The 16808-nt window shown below is 42.7% G+C and overlaps 1 protein-coding gene across 1 annotated transcript in view; it reads right to left on the minus strand.

The window, feature by feature from the left end:
* Window positions 1–16808, minus strand: part of ttn.2 (titin, tandem duplicate 2) — a 247977-nt gene that overhangs the window by 81217 nt on the left and 149952 nt on the right. The window contains exons 112-143 of the mRNA XM_040148607.1: window positions 16406–16693; window positions 16003–16299; window positions 15433–15619; window positions 15238–15353; window positions 14847–15146; window positions 14157–14456; window positions 13954–14059; window positions 13649–13845; window positions 13246–13551; window positions 12987–13140; window positions 11720–11844; window positions 11498–11616; window positions 11177–11357; window positions 10325–10627; window positions 9549–10043; window positions 7447–7749; window positions 6642–6798; window positions 6331–6473; window positions 5925–6043; window positions 5309–5486; window positions 4870–5154; window positions 4462–4755; window positions 4056–4355; window positions 3601–3909; window positions 3204–3430; window positions 2774–3088; window positions 2101–2215; window positions 1629–1937; window positions 1325–1506; window positions 875–1004; window positions 561–712; window positions 10–157 (exon numbers count right to left, since the gene is read on the minus strand). Of these exons, the coding sequence (XP_040004541.1) occupies window positions 10–157; window positions 561–712; window positions 875–1004; window positions 1325–1506; window positions 1629–1937; window positions 2101–2215; window positions 2774–3088; window positions 3204–3430; window positions 3601–3909; window positions 4056–4355; window positions 4462–4755; window positions 4870–5154; window positions 5309–5486; window positions 5925–6043; window positions 6331–6473; window positions 6642–6798; window positions 7447–7749; window positions 9549–10043; window positions 10325–10627; window positions 11177–11357; window positions 11498–11616; window positions 11720–11844; window positions 12987–13140; window positions 13246–13551; window positions 13649–13845; window positions 13954–14059; window positions 14157–14456; window positions 14847–15146; window positions 15238–15353; window positions 15433–15619; window positions 16003–16299; window positions 16406–16693 (7140 nt within the window). The remainder of the gene's footprint in view (window positions 1–9; window positions 158–560; window positions 713–874; window positions 1005–1324; window positions 1507–1628; window positions 1938–2100; window positions 2216–2773; window positions 3089–3203; window positions 3431–3600; window positions 3910–4055; window positions 4356–4461; window positions 4756–4869; window positions 5155–5308; window positions 5487–5924; window positions 6044–6330; window positions 6474–6641; window positions 6799–7446; window positions 7750–9548; window positions 10044–10324; window positions 10628–11176; window positions 11358–11497; window positions 11617–11719; window positions 11845–12986; window positions 13141–13245; window positions 13552–13648; window positions 13846–13953; window positions 14060–14156; window positions 14457–14846; window positions 15147–15237; window positions 15354–15432; window positions 15620–16002; window positions 16300–16405; window positions 16694–16808) is intronic.

Here is a 16808-nt window from a genome sequence, read left to right on the forward strand (position 1 = left end):
TGTCCTCACAGATGGGGTCTCTGGCCCGAGCAGGTTCAGTGGTGACTGTAAATGGGCCAAATCCAAGTCTGTTCTCAGCTCGGACCCTGAACAGGTAGTCCTGACCCTCCAGCAGACCCGGCACCACAAAGGCCTGGTTGGCACAGGCTGCATTCACCTGTTAACAAATCAACCAGTTCATCAGTTAACCAGTCCAAATGAATTAGACTGATAGATTAAATTAAAGGGAAAATCTGGTGTTCTTCAACCTGGGTCTTATTCTTGTAACTGCGAGCACTCTGACTATGCGCCAAGCTAACTTTGTAATATCTGTTTACCTCTTTTGAAGTAGGATCGTGCTATGTATGAAACACTACACAATAACAGTTTGTCATTCCTGCAGATGACGAGGTAGTTTGCTTGTTGGCTAATCCCCTGTAAATTTCTAAAATAAAAAGTAATTGAAGCAAAATAAAAGTAAAATGACATGTTGACATAAGACCTGTAGAAATTGAAACTTATTTGAAACGGTTGAATAAAGTAAGATAAACAAACGTCCAAATGGACTGAGCAAAGTTTACCTTGGTCCAGGCCTTGTCATTGACACTTTTCTTCTCGATATAGTAGCTCTTAATTCTCTCTCCTCCATCGTTGTCGGGGAGTTTCCAGATCAGCCTCATAGTAGCCCGAGTTATGTCAGTAACCCTCAAGTCCTTTGGAGGTCCAGGGACATCTTAACCCAGGAAAAAATACAGTTAGACATCCAAAAACAACAAAACATATTGACACCCTTCTACTGAAGAAACTCTGCAGAAAAAACATTCTCAGGTCTGTGGTCAAACAGTTTAGGGATGTATGCATGGTCGAAGTCCATATAAAAACAAGAAAGACATACCAAGGACATTGACTCTGACGTTGACGTGTTTCTGTCCGGACTTGTTCTTGGCAGTGATGGTGTAGCGTCCAGAGTGGCTCCTCATGCTTACCGGGATGTTCACAATGGATGTGGTGTCTGTGGACTCAACCTAAATACACAAAAACATTGAGGAAATTAGACTGAAATCCATAAAACATGAATACAGGTGACCTTTAAAGAAGACGGTGTTCTTCAAAAAGTATAGTTTAGAATAAATAACATTAAAAAAACAGCAAAAATGTAAATACAAATTATAAGTAGTGCTTCAAGAGGTGTTTTTTTCAGGATTTACAGAAAATAAGAATATCTGAAACGCTTTATTGAAAATTTCCTAACATTGTTTTATTGTGAAGAAAAAAGTGACATGAATGAGGAAATTTTACTGGGAAGTATGGAGAGAAAATCATAGTGTTGTTTTGAAGGTCTCACCTCGGAGTCCACGGGCAGCGTGTGCAGTTTGTTCTTCTTGTGGGACTTGGCTTTGCCATCAAAGTCCCAAGTCACCTTGGGAACAGGGCGGCCCTTGATGGTGGCAGGTATCCTGATTGGATCTCCAGCACGGATGCACAGCAGGTCATCGGCCATCACGTCGATGGTGATGGAAGGTGCAACTGTCAAGTAAGAAACATAATTTGAAACATCAATGTAGGACAGAGACACATACACAGGAAAACATTTGGACAGTGATGAAAGTTATTTATTTATTGTAGTGAGAATTTAAAGTAGGACATACGCTGTATATCCTCAACCAGAACCTCGCTGGTGCGGGGGCTGGGGTCGGACTCGCCGATGTCATTGACAGCGATGATCCTGAAGCGATAGCGTTTCAGCTCACGGAGGCTGGGCACAGTGAATTCAGTTGTGGGGTGAAGGGTGTCGGGGTCATTCACCCTCACCCAATCGGATGTCCCTTCATCCTGGATCTGGATGATGTAGCCCTTGATGGGGCTTCCTCCATCCCTCTCTGGTGGTTTCCAGGACAGTGTGACGCTGTGCTTTGTTTTATCAGCCACCTCAGGAGCAGCAGGCATGCTTGGTGGAGCTTGAGGGGAAAGCAGCAGTATGTGAAACACTATCCATTACAGGAAACTCAAATATATCATTCATCACCCTTTTTAAGAAAGGACTGGGGTAAATCACTTGGTCAACACCAGACTTATTTATTATCTGATGCTTTAAAAAGAAGCCTGTTGTTTTTTACTCACTAAGTGGATCGACAGCTAAGGCAGAGTCAGATGGTCCACTGAATGGTCCAATTCCTGCAGAATTGCAGGCAGCAACCCTGAACTCGTACTCTATTCCTTCAAACAGACGAGTCACCTGGGAGACAAAGAAAGATAAGTATTTAATGTCTGGTGGTCATTGACTCCCAAGCACAAATGTGTGTGTCTTCTGTGGCTAAAAGACCTTCCTAATATCTGTGAAAGTCCATCCTGAAGATCTCTTAAGAATCCGCTTGAAGGTCTTGGACATGCAACAGAATTTATAAAGGTTTTTGATGGACTGAAGGTCTACAAAGGACCATTTGTTAGACCATTCTAAAGGGCTGTTCCTAACCTTTCTAAAGGTTTGTGATCGACCTTCCTATTGGTCTGAGATGAAGCATCCTAAAGCTCTATGGCAGATCATATTAAGAGTAAGGAATGGACCTTCCTTAAGGAATTAGGCAGACCATGTTAACTGCCTGTATGCAATATTCTCTAAATCTATGTAACAGACCTCCATAAAGGTCAGTGACGAACCATCCTATAGGTCTGTTTGGGTTTACCCTGTGTTCTACTTTTGTATGTAGGAAGGTGATAAAAGTTCAAATGCAGACCCTATGTTTTCCAAGTGAGAGGGTTCTTTAAGAACTGAAACAAAGTCCCAGCAGCTCACCTGGTGCTCCCAGCCTTTTATGCCCCTCTTGGTGATCGGCATCTTGTTGACTCTGGCCCAGTAGTTGGTGCCTTTCACCCTCTTTTCCAGCCAGTAGCCGATAATCATGGAGCCGCCGTTGTCCCTGGGAGGCTCCCAGGTCAGGGTCATGGAGGTCTTAGAGTACAATGCAATGGCTGGTTTCTCGGGTGGGCCAGGAAGGCCGAAGGGGTCTGTGATCTGGACTTCCTCTGTCGTGCAGGGGTCAGATTTACCATAGCGGTTCTCAGCTCGGACCCGGAATAAGTAAGTCTTGTTAGTCTCGAGGTTCCACATCTGCAGGACAGGGATGTGGTGTTACCAGTAAGTCAAATAGGACTTTAAAGACCCATAAAGACCCATGAAAACCTTTATTGTTATAATCATTGTTTTTGTTGTTATTAGGACATACCCCATATTTCTTATCAATGATACTGTTGGTAACCTCCACCCACTGTGGTTCAGGCGGAGCTTCCTGTCCCTCTTCCAGCTCCAGCCCCTCTGTCACCACATCCTTCTTTTCAACAATGTAGTTGGTCAACTCACTGCCACCATCATCAAGTGGTGCATCCCAGTGGAGGTAGCAGGACTCTGCCTTGATGTTGGACACTGTCACATTCCTGGGTGGAAGTGGTCGGTCTGAGGGAAGAACATGGGTTTAAATGGAAAACTGTCAGCCGGTTATTCTGAAACTTCAACAGACTAATTTGTCCTGCACTCATATACTGCACACTATTCTGTCTTATATACTACGTAGGATGTCCAGTCTTTCCTGCCTCTACCTAAGTCAGTGGCATGTTTCAACTCACCCAGCACCATGACAAAGATGGTATGCGTTGCTGTGCCCATGTTGTTGGAGGCAGACACAGTGTAGCTGCCGCGGTCCCTCCTGTTTGTTGCTGGGACAGATAGTGTAGTCTTGCAGTTCATCCTACCGGTAACTTCGGTCTCCATCAGCAAAGTCTCAGTGGGCTTCGCAATCACCAAGTCGTCCTTAGACCACTCAATCTTAGGGATGGGGAGTCCTAGGACATCGGCAGGGATTTCAATGGGTTCACCCCTCTTCACGGTAAGGGAGTCACCCTTGAAGTGCTTCAGCATGTGGATCTCAGGAGCCACTTAGAGGTACAGGATGGGAACAAAACAGATAAGCAGGCAAAGAAAAACACTAGTGTGCACCATTGATATACTAACTGTTTGATACTATTCATTTTGAATAGTAGTGTTAGGGGTTTTTAGGACCATTTCAAAGAGTCTGCCTTACCTTCATCATCTTGGATGACCACAGTAAGTGGGATGGATGGCTCACTCTCTCCAATTAGATTGGCACACTTGATCCTGAACTCATACATCCAGGCCTCGTCCAGGCCCTCCACAGTCATTGTCATGTTTGGGCAGATTTCTGTGTTGCAAGGCTCAAAGGCATGCTGGTCCTGCCTCTTCTTCTCAACAAAGTAGCCGATGACAGGGCTGCCTCCATCATTACGAGGTGGCTTCCAGGCCAATGTGATAGAGTTCTTGGTGCGCTCAGTGTAATGGAACTTTTCGGGGTATGATGGTGGGCCTGCAAAACCACCAAAGTGACAATTAATTTTAAGTACAAATCCACTCTTAAATCGAGACCATTTATCATGCCACTCCTAAATACTGAAATCTTGATCTGGACTTACCCTGTGGGTCTACAGCCTTGATGGGCCCCAGCTCGACGGGCGGACCCATGCCATACTTGTTCTTGGCGATGACACGGAACATGTACTCCTGTCCCTCCATGATGCCCACACACTCACATTTGGAGGAGGTGGTTTCAACAGGCTGCCTCCATGTGTGCATCTTGGCATCTTTTCGCTCCACAATGAAGCCAGTTAGGTCACTGCCTCCGTCATCCTCAGGGTCATCCCAGTTCAGGAAGATCATCTTACGAGTGACAACAACAGGCTTCAGGTCTGTGACAGGTCCAGGGACATCTGAAGATAAAACAATGTAAGTGTTCATTTTTAATTTGTAGCATCAATTAATTTCAAGTTAACTGTCGAGTTTTAGCCTCAAGTCCTGCCCTCACTTCCTTGACTTCCACTCACCCATAACCTCCACTCTGGTCCAAGCAGCCTTGGTGCCGCTGGGGTTACAAGCGGAGATCTGGTATTTGCCGCAGTCCTTCCTCTGGACATTCTTGATTGAAACAATGCTGTCATTGCCCTCAGTGAGGATCTCCACGCGGTCTTTGTCAGGTTTATTGTCGTCCTTGGTCCAGGTGATGGACGGGTAGGGTTTTCCTGTGACTGTAGCAGGTACACGGAGTGTCTCTCCTGCTCTGATGACCACGCCATTCTTGACAGACAGGTTCAGTTCAATCACTGGCAACTCTGAGGAGGGCAACCAGCAACAATGGATAGAAGCCAACAACAAAAAAAGAGATTTACATCAACACTGAAACAGACAACGTTTGACCTAATTACATCCCAATTTCAGCATCTTTCTTTTTTCTCTGTCTTGTTTTGTTTAGTTTTTTTGGCTGACCTGCAGGATTCTTGACAAACACAGACTCTGTGAATCCTGGTGTTCCCTCTCCAGCAGCATTGCAGGCAATGACTCTGACCAGGTACTTGGCTCCCTCACGGACTCCATAGACAGTGAAGGCCCGGGTCTTCCAAGGACGCTCTGTAGACCTGGACCAGTCCTTGGTACCAGCCATGGTCTGAAGAACACAACAGAACAAAGAAGATTAGTCTGAACTGGAAACAAGACTGTCTATTTCATTCTTTATTTCATGTGCAAGGGAACATGTACAATATTAAACATATATGTTACCATTTTCTGGAATGTACCAGAATTAGCTTAAAGCTAATTTTCATCTGCAGTTCCTTGGCAGGTCACAATGTAAACATAACATTTTTATACATGTTTCCTAAAATTAAGATTTGGATCCATTATTACACCAAGATATCATCTGTGATGAGAAAGTCAACATTAATGGACTGTACACTAGTTTTGGAAAGAACATACAGTTTATGGTCTTGAGTGGAGAAAGTCAGATTCAACAAATGAGAACCTGCGGCTACAGCGAGGCAGGAAGCTGAAAACAAATGTGAGCAAAGCTGTAAAAGAAGTATCAGCGGTGATTTGATGGTCTGACCTTATCCACATGGTATCCCAGGATCTCTCCTCCACCATTGTCAGCAGGTGGGTCCCACTCTACATCAATGGAGTAGTCGGTGGTCGCCACCACCCGGGCAACTGGTGGTCCAGGAGGTACTGCAGTGTCACAAATAAGCACAGATGAGACATGTTAACTCTGAGACTGACTATGTTTCCATGGACATAAGTATCCTGTTCATGACTTTTATGATGCTTCTTCATGATTGTAGGTTCTGAAAAAGTTTGTAACATTTTTTTCAAATATGTATAGTATTCCCAAAAATGGACAATGCATTTGTTGGATATGACCAACAGCCAAACATTTGGTGATGCCAAATACTGTGCTACACTTTGGCAGTTCTGTACTAAACACAGGGTTAAACACACAGTAAAAGTTTACTTACATATCGGAGCCTGGGCCGTCTTGGGTTCAGAGGGGACGCTGAACTTTCCTGGGCCGGCCTGGTTTTCAGCTGCCACCCTGAAGATGTAAGTCATCCCCTCCAGCAGACCTTCAACATTCAGCTCAGTATCGGGGACAATGTTCCTGAAGTCCGGGACAGACAGGCGACATTCAGAAACATCAAAAAGAATTTTGGTAAAATTTTTATCAATATCCTCTCATATTTCCCCACGCATCGGCCAATACCAACTTTTTTATGAATCATAGCACAAATTAGAGCAGAAAACAGGATTTGTCAAAGTGTTTCCACACCTGTTAACACGTGCCCAGTGTGAGCTGTTGATCTCGCGACGCTCCACCCAGTATCCCAAGATGGGGCTGCCGTTGTCGTTCGGCTCGTTCCACGTGACCAGCATGCTGTGGGCCGTGATATCAGCAATCTGTGGCTTATCAGGAGCCTCGGGAGGTTCTGAGGACGATAAAGGGACGGGACAGCAGAAAAAATTGAGTGCCATTCAATTTTAACTGTATGTTGAATTTAAAGTTTTTATTTTTGCCACATAAAGAGCATTTTTCCAATTTCAACACTAAAAAAAACTGTATCATTACTACTTTTTATGTATCTTTGAATTCACTTTGTCCTTAAAAGGTTAACTGTATTTTATTCAAATATCGTCTTTTGTGTCTTGTTCAGAGAACAGTGTAGAATATGTCTTACAGAGTCAAAATGATTAAACGTTTATAGCTTTGAAAGGGGTGATTGTTTTGGTAAACTAACAACAATGGTAAGTTAACATAAATGTATGCTAACTAACATTATAAGCTAACAAAAAGAAGCATTTCTTATATGACTAAGTTAAATGCGTTTATCAAACGCATGAGTTATATATGTAAAACAGACTTTGATGAGCAGTCAAAGTCATTAAATTGCTATATCTGATGATTGTTGAACGTTTGACATGGTAGTTAATGTCAATTGACTCGTCTTTTGAACCTCTTATTTACAACTAAAACAAATTTCATTTCAGTATTACTTAGAGTATTAAGTTCAAAAACAAAAAGTAGCTTAACTGGTAGCATGACCAGGAGTAACAGTGCTGTAAAAATGATGCCATACCAAAAGGATTCTTGGCGATGAGTGGCTTGGAGACACAAGGAGGACCAGCACCAAACTTGTTTTCGGCGACAACCCTGAATATGTACTCCTTCTTCTCAATGAGTTTGGGGACCAGGTAGCGGCATCCTCTCAGTGTAGAGGTGACGGTGATCCAGCCGATCTCCAGCCTCGAGTTGTCCTTCTTCTCCAGAGTGTAGTTGAGGATCTCGCTGCCACCATCATCCAGAGGGGGATCCCACTTGCAGATCACAGAGTTCTTCCTCACCTCCTCGAAACTGAAGTTCACAGGCGGACCGGGAGTATCTGAGGACAGACGAAATGATTTCAGCCTTTAAAATTTCCAAAAGGTAAGGCAGACAATTACTGTATAAACCTCAAAACAAATGTGTCAAACAATTTTTTCCTATCAAAAATCTCCATTATTTGCCAAAAACGTTACAGGTCTCTGTCAAACTGTAATAATTTCATAATATTATTTAATCTGCTTTTGACATACTGTCTGTGTACAACTACAGCTGATATTTTAAGGAGTAATTTGTTACAATTTGTTGAAAATACACAAGTTCTACAATTTCAGCTTTGGTTTTTATAATAAAGTATATATATATACTGCATGTCTGATTTAAAAATAGGTTTGCATATATAACTATACATCTGATACTAAATAACTGTAAAAGAACATTAGAGTAGAAAAATAAATAGAATACGTTTTCAACACACATTACAATTTACCAAAACTTTAATGTTTTTATTTCTGATGTAATTAATTATTTCCTAATTTCATCATTCAATTTCACAAATCCATTCCCGAAACACTGTCTCTGTCTACACATAAACTTGGTATTTTTGGGAACAATTCTCTTAAGATCAGTTAAAAATCGAAAATTTATACAATTGTACAGGCATGTTTTTTGTTTAAAAAGTATGTCCATATTTTCACACTTTAATTTCACAAATTTTCTTTTAAAACCTTTTAAAACTGTCAACATGTACAGCTGGTATTTTAGTTTGTGAAGTAATTTGTTAAAATTTGTTTCTAATGTATAATTATGTGTATGTAACTAAACATCGAATAATAAATGACATAAAACGCAAAACACCTAAGGAATGATAGTAGACAATATAAAAGAAAAGAATAGAATAGTTTTTAAAAGTTTTATTGTGTCTTTTTTTTTGTTTTACTTTATCTTAATATGTCAATCTACAAAACACTATTTTTTTTTCAATGTATGTAAATGTAACTTCTACTACTAAAACACGACTAACTAAAATGACACAAAAATCAAACTGGTAACAGAATAGAAAACAAAATAGCATACTTTTTTCAATTAATCAATCATTCAGTCTTTAAAATGTAACAGTAATGAAAAAAGGTTTATAACAATTAACCAAAAACTTTACACTTGACTGTATTTTAATATTTCTGGCTTAGTCTGATTGTCAAATTGTTGTAATTTCATAATATAATTTTACAAATACACTTTTGAAACATTGTCTCTGTCTACGCGTATTTAAATTGGTAAAATTTTTTAAAATCACAAAGCTTTGGTTTTCCTTCTTAAATGTACATATTTGTTGTTGTTGTATGTGTTACTTAAAATATTTTGAAGATATTACAGTAGACAGCAACTAAAATAAAATTAATAAATTGTTAAGGTCATTTTTAAAGAGACTTAGAGACAAGAGAGTAATTGTCTGATTGTCAAATTGTTGTAATTTAATCGAGTAATTTCTTAAAAATTGTTGATAATACACAATTTATACACTGTATATCCCTGGATTTCATTTTTTAAAATTAAATTATTATTAAAAATAAGTTTTCCAAAAAAACACGTAAAATCCTCACAAAAAAATTTGTGATTTCTGATTTGAACAGGTGAGACTATATATCTCATATGGCATGGGATCCCCCAGGAGGAGTTCAGGTGAGGGACTACCTAGACCAGTCTGGACTACCTTGCTTAACCCCCTGCCACCGTGATACGACTCTGGATAAGCGGTAGAAAATGGATGGATGGATTTGTAAATATGGGCTATATAACTAAAATGGACTTGACACCAGAACAAAACAGCAAACACAGGAAAAGAAAAAAAATTCTCACCGAGCACGTTGACCTCGCAGGTTGCCGAGGCCATGCCGTGGTCGTTCTCCACCTTCACCATGTAGATGCCGTGGTCGGGGCGAATTGAGTCCTTGATGACAACGGAGGACGTGCCCCTGCGTCTGTTGTTGATGGTTAGACGCTCGTTTATCGTCGGGTAGTCGGACTCCTCCACCTCCGGCTCTGCGGCTTCCGCCTCCTTCTTCTCCTCTCCTTCATTCACCTCTCCCTCCTTCTTCTCCTCTTTCTTCACGGCCTCACCATCCTCCTTCTTCTCCTCCTCCTTCTTCTCCTCCACCTTCTTCTCTACCTTCTTCTTCAGGGGCTTTGCTGTCCTCTTGCGGAGCGGCTCAGGCCGGATCACCTGGTTGTTCCAGTACCAGGTGATCTCAGGGTATGGCGAACCGGAAATGTTGGCATCCAGGCAGATCTCGTAGCCTCGCTTCACACTGAGACCGGACTGCAGGCTGCCGCTCAGGAAAACCTTTGGAGGATCTGAGAGAGAGAACAGGAGTAAAATCAACAAAGAATTCAGCTGAAAACATGACGGCTACAGGACTATTTAACAGGAAAGTCAGTTACTGAAACAAAATCCACATACCAGCTTCTCGAAAGTTCACTGATTAACTTTGTTTATTGTGTACAAAACCACAGTGTAAAAATGTTGTGGTTTTATGGTAGGATTATGTGTCTGACTTGGATTTAGTTCCCAGGGTTACACAGAGCCAGGCTAGATGTTTCCCCTGGTGGTTGTCGGGAGCCGACGTCATCCTTACCAATGGCGTCCGAGGCCTTGACGAACGGTGTGTTGCGTGACGGCTCGCTGACTCCAGCCGCGTTTTCGGCTTTGACTCTGAAAGTGTAGCTCTTGCCCTCCGTCAGTCCTCTGACAGTGTAGGACAGGACGGGCACCAGGAAGTCGTTGCACCTCTCCCATTTGTCCTCGCCCCTCTGCTGCTTCTCCAGGACGTAGCCCATGATCTTGGAGCCGCCGTCATACATGGGAGGCTTCCAGGTCAGAGTGACGGTGCTGGACGTGGGGTTGTGGGTCTCGACATCTACCGGTGGGTCGGGAGCATCTGGGACAAGAGACCGAGTTCAGTTAGAAATCTGTTGGACACAGACTGCCAAAGAGTTTTTATGCATGCGTTAACTTTTGGAAACAAGATTCATTCACTCAGAGGAATGATTAACACTGATCAGCCACAACATTGAAACCAGTTACCAGTTCATGTTGTGGCTGGTTGGTGTATTCTGTTGAAAGCCATGTACAGCGGCTTAATTTTCTATGAAAGTCCAAAATGTTTCTGTATTTAGAATTAAAACTCGATTAAACTCGTCATGTAATCTTAATAATTTAAAAAGTTTTGTTAATATTTTACAATTTCACTACAAATTCAGGAGAACTGAACCAAAATTTTCCCCATTCTAAACATTGTTGTAAAGCAGACTCTCCATAGAACATGTTCATCTCTAAACCCAAGCAGTGGTAACCCTGTGTAGAGCTCCTCATGTCAAGTAAACTGATCGCCATGTACAACTGTTGGAGTGGTCCACTAATAATCAATACAAAATCCATTTTTATGTACAGTATTATAACAAACTTGTAACGACAGAGATTTTCTTACGTTTCTGGTCCTCTGCAATGACCGGGTTGCGTAGCTCGATGAACTCTCCTCCTCCGATCTTGTTGACGGCCTGGACTCTGAAGTAGTACTCTCCGCTGGGGATGAGGTCTTTGACGGTCCACCTCAACTTGTTCTCTCCAGACATCATATTGACGTATGTCCTCCTGCCGGCCTCACGCCGCTGCACACGCAGAAATAAATAAAAGTCACAAACAAAAGAACATTAGATTATTTTACAAACTCAGCAGTATCCTCAGGGTTCTAGTCAGATCAGAAACCATCACCACAGCTCAGAAATAAAAACACGCTTCCATCTCGGACCTGCAGGACGTAGTGAAGAATCGGGCTGCCGCCATCGTAGTCTGGAGGATCCCAGGACAATTTACAGGAGCTCTTTGTGATCTCGGAGGCCACAATCTCCTTACAGGGACCAGGAAGACCTGAAGACAGAGACCCAGAGACGTGTGAAAAAATTATCTACTGCCCGGAGACCAAGAGATCAATGTCTTCGTGATAAGGTAAAGACTGTGTGTGATTGAGTACCGATGACTTTGACATTGATGGTGGCGCTGGCGGCTCCCAGTGTGTTCTCCAGAGTCACTTTGTACACTCCGGCATCAGCATGTAGGCTGCAGTCAATCTCCAGGTGACAGGAAGTATACTCCTTCCTGTTGAACACAAAAAATCCCATCAGTCACTGCTGCTCACACTGACAGACGTCACCAGACCTCAAAAGATGAAGATGAAAGACATAAATTTAATTGAACCCTGAAGCAGCACCAATCGTGTTTAAGACGAAAGACGAATGATTATTCTGAATTCAACTTCTGATACTGAATTAGAGCTGAAACAATTAGTTGATTAATCAGTTAGTTGACCGACAGAAAATTAAACAGCAAGTAAAGTCATTTTCTGTGCAAAAATCCCCCAAATGATCTGGTTTCAGCTTCTCCACTAACAGGACTCGCTGTTTTTCCTGTTTTTCATGTCACTGAATCTCTTTGGGTTTCGGAAAACTGGTCGGACAGAACAAGATATGTAAAGACGTCGCCTTGGACTCCTGACATTTGATGGATGATTGAGAAAGTAATACAGGAATAAATCGATCATGAAAATAATCGTTAGGTGCAGCTTTATAATAACACATCTGCTGTTTTTAAGTACTCTTGTTACCAACTTTGGAATTTTGTTAATTATTTAACATTATGAATGACAAATGAACATAATGGTCAAAGACTTACTGATTTTTATGAAATGATTTGAATTCAGTGACTTGATAAAGGCCCAATTAGCATTTTTTGTTTGGGAACTATCAGTCAATACTGTGTTAACTGTGTTAACAGATGTTTATTAATGTAAACTATTATTTATAATTTTTCTTATCTCATTAAGTATATTTTTATTTTTATCTTATTATTAAGTAATTGTTTTTGTCTAGTGTTATCTTTCATATTAAATGACCAGTCAGTCAGTTTTGCAGCAACTTCAAATTTTGTAGTCTGAATTGTGGTGGGCATTTTGAGTACAGCTAAAAAAAAAGAAAAAAAAAAAAAGAAAAGAAACAAACTTTGTGTGATATTGTGTGATTTATGTGATATTCATTGTTTTATTGAACAACAAATATCACCTTAAACATTATTAGATAAATTATATTGGATATGTTGAATATTGACTGATGTACGAAAAAATTCAGCTGGGTCATTCTTTGTTTTTTATATGATCTTTGGTTTTCGGAGGCACATATATAATTCAAATTCTGAATTAAGCAAACAAAAAAAACATCTTGGAAGGTATGAAATGTCACACTGGCCTGAAGCCGAGGCGTTCGCTGGCCTTCAGCTCCTTGCCGTCTTTGTGCCAGGTGATTCTGGGTGAGGGAACGGCTCTGAAGGGAACTGGGATGTGTAGCTTCTCCTTTTCCACAACAACCAGGTCCAGAGTGTTGAAATCCAGTGTCGGGTTACCTGGAAACACAGAAAAAAATGTTATTCATTCACCCCTTTCTGTAAATTGGATGACTTACGGAACTTTGCACAGGACACTTTAAGGACAGTGTTGGACATTCTTACAGTCAGGGTCTTTGGCGAAAACATTCTCGGAGATGTCGGAGGGCTCGCTAACTCCGACAGCGTTGATTGCCCTCACTCTCAGGATGTACTCTTTCTCGGGGACCACACCTTCCTCTACGCGGTACTTCAGCTCCTTCACTGGACGGGAATTGACCCTCATCCACTTCTCTGTTCCAGCCTCGCACATCTCGATGTGGTAGCCGGTGATGCGACAGCCCCCATCTCTCTGCGGAGGTTTCCAGGCGATGGAAAGGAAGTCCCGGCTGGCTCCGGTCACGTGCAGCTCGATGGGCGGTGATGGGACACCTGAAGGGGGCAGGACAGATTTAGAATATATACACTTTATTTGCACTCTACTTTTCTATGATAATTTTAAATGACCATTACTCATTACAGGACTAACCTGTTGGATCTTCGATGGTGAGGATCTCGGTTGGTTCGCTCGGATGTCCGACACCGGCCTCGTTCTCAGCGCAGACCTGGAACTGAACCTCTGTTCCCTCGATGACATCTGTCACTCTGTACTTACAGTCCGGACCTGAAGTTTTCCCGCATTTAACCCAGCGAGTTCCAAGCTTCTCCTTCTTCTCAATGGAATACCTGGAGGGAGGAGTATGTATATAAACTGATCCCTCAACTGGTGGTCATGAAAAAACGTGAATTTCTTTTGTTACTTTTGTTGAAAGTCTCTTGCCAGTAAAGATATACCTGAGGATGGGTCTGCCACCATCGTTTTTAGGTGCCTCCCACTGAAGGTCCACATATCTTTTGGTGACAGCATCGACAGCTAGGGCGTACGGAGGCCCAGGAGTAGCTGTAACAAACAAAATCATTTGTCAACAGGGGATTTTCGTCACCGTCCGGATTAAATTAATTAATCTATAAATCACCAAAATTCCTCTCTAACTCACTGAAAGTGTCTTTGGCCAGCACAGAGTCCTCCAGCTCACAGAACGGTCCGACACCCACGACATTCTCGGCAGCGACGCGGAACACGTACAGTGATCCTTCGTTGAGTGGGGTCACAGTATACTTCAGCTCCTTGACTGTGGTGTCCACAACCTGCCAGCCTTTACGCCTGACGTCACGCTTCTCCACCACATAGTTGGTGATGGGTGAGCCTCCATCGCGCTCGGGCACTGTCCACTTCAACTCGGCGCTGTTTCTGCTGATGTTGACGACGTCCAACCAGCGAGGAGCCGTAGGAGGGTCTGAGGGGATTAAGACAAAGATTTCTTCATGTTAGGCTCTCAAAGATTTACTATTATACGATGAAGATGTCTGTTGGTTTAACACGGCGCGTCTGTGAGCAGTAGCTGACATGTTGTCCATGTTGGAGCATCTGTTTGACTATTGGCGACATCAGAAAATTTCTTTTTTGTCTTGTTTTGTTTTTCTTTTTTTGTTTGACATGTGTCTTTTTAGATATTCAGTTTTACATGTTGTGTTTATTATAGAGAGTTACTTGCCAAGTTTGTCTGTTCTACAGTATCAGTTAAATATGTCTCTGTTCTAGACTATGAGTTTGATATGTTGTGTCTCTTCTAGCGTGTTGGTTTAACGTGTCTGTTTTAGTTTGACTACGTATCAGTTTTTCTTACTGAGTCTCTCTTTGCAGAGCACTGGGTCACTGGGCTCGCTGGGTTCACTCTCTCCAGCCACGTTAACAGCCCGCACTCTGAACGAGTACTCCTGCTTCTCCATTAGGCCCTTCAGGAAGTGCTCCAGGATGCTGATGTTCTCTGCCACGCGGATCCAGTCCATGGTACCGCTCTTCAGCATCTCAATGACGTAGCCGTCGATCTTTGCTCCGCCATCATGCTCCGGTTTGGTCCACATCAGGAAGCAGGAAGTCTTAGCCACATCCTTCACGGTGGGTTTACCAGGAGGCCATGGAGGATCTGGATGAGGATCGAACATGATCTTTTTAACACTCTGAAAGGATTCTAGATGCTCATACACAACTAAATGAGTGGGTAAATGTCTTTGTACCAATAGGATCTTTGACGAGGATCAGATCTGTCTCCTTGCTGGGTTTTCCAGTTCCAGCCAAATTCTCAGCCAGTACTCTGAACTTGTATTTCTTCCTGGTGGGAAGACCTTTGACTCTGCAGAGGAAAACATGTCATATCAACACAGTGAAATCCAACAAAGCTCCGTGTAAACTCATAGACCAGTTAGACTCACCTGTAGTTGGTGTCTTTGATGGGTAGCTTGTTGCATCTGATCCACTTGTCGTGGTCAGGTTCATATCTCTCCACCCAGTATCCTGTGATGGGGCTTCCTCCGTCCTCATCAGGCTCATACCAGGCCAGAGTGAGCGAGTCCTTGGCGATGTCCGAAGCCACCAATTTATAAGGAGCTCCAGGAGTGTCTGAGCACAAGACAGGAGGGATCAGTTTCATCCAAGCTAACCCTAACCATATGATCCACTTTTTACACAAAGAGCCCTTGAGGTCTTTGCTGATAGAAAAAAATGTACCCGACCAAGAAAGGACCTACAGTATCTACTTGAGCCTGAGATGGGCTGGTACATTATTGAAAAAACCTGAACAGAAAACCACTGGAACAAAGCATTGTAGCCCCAAAGAATTGGGTGATTTTAATATTTTAAAATTGAGGCTTAATTCACTTTTTGTCTGTGATTTTAAGAAATGTCTTCCACACTAGCAACATCCACTAGCATAGAATGTTATCTTTTCCCTTAAGAATACAAATTCATGTGATAAACCTCAGTCCTACAGTCAGGTGACCTACCGAAGGGGTATCTGGCGATGATGGATGGGTTTTCAACCGGTGGGCCAACACCAAACTGGTTCTCAGCGAAGACTCTGAAGATGTACTCCTTGAACTTGACCAGGCCCACGGCTTTGTACGTGGTCTGTTTGACGGTGGAGGACAGCCGGTGCCAGATCTCACTGTCGGTAGCTCGGCGCTCGACAATATAGTTGGTGACTCTGGAGCCACCGTCGTCACGTGGAGGGTTCCAGGCCAAGAAGCAGGACTCGTTGGTGATTTCAGAGATGTCGAAGGCAGCCGGAGGACCAGGCTTATCTGTGTGAGGAAAGAATATTTGAAATTTAATTACCAAGAAACTAAAAAAGTCATTAAGAAAACCTTTTTTATTCCTGTAATTTTCTCCGTTGTTAAATGGTCTTACCGAGGATGTTGACATCGACAGTTGCAGTGGCACGGCCACTGCTGTTGGTGGCCTCGATGATGTAGGTGGAGCTGTCGTGTCTCTTGGTCTTGGCAATAGTGACGGTGGAGTGTCCTGGTTTGGTGTCAATGGACACCCTGTCGTCCGGTTTGAGGACCAGGTCAGCTTTGGTCCACTTCACCCGGGGTTCGGGCTTACCTGTTACCTCGGCGGGGAGCTCGATCTTGCTGCCTGCCTTGGCGGTCAGACCGGCCAGCAGCTTTGCGTCAAGATTAATCTCCGGAGGTTCTGCATGGACAATAAGGATGAGAGTCAGTCATGAGTTTACAGTTCAGAGAATAATTAACAGGGCGTTTGGGAAAAGTTGAACTGTTAACTTTATCAGAAACTTTATCAGAACAGA

This window comes from Xiphias gladius, chromosome 16 (genome assembly GCF_016859285.1).
Source record: "Xiphias gladius isolate SHS-SW01 ecotype Sanya breed wild chromosome 16, ASM1685928v1, whole genome shotgun sequence".
NCBI classification, from domain to species: domain Eukaryota; kingdom Metazoa; phylum Chordata; class Actinopteri; order Istiophoriformes; family Xiphiidae; genus Xiphias; species Xiphias gladius.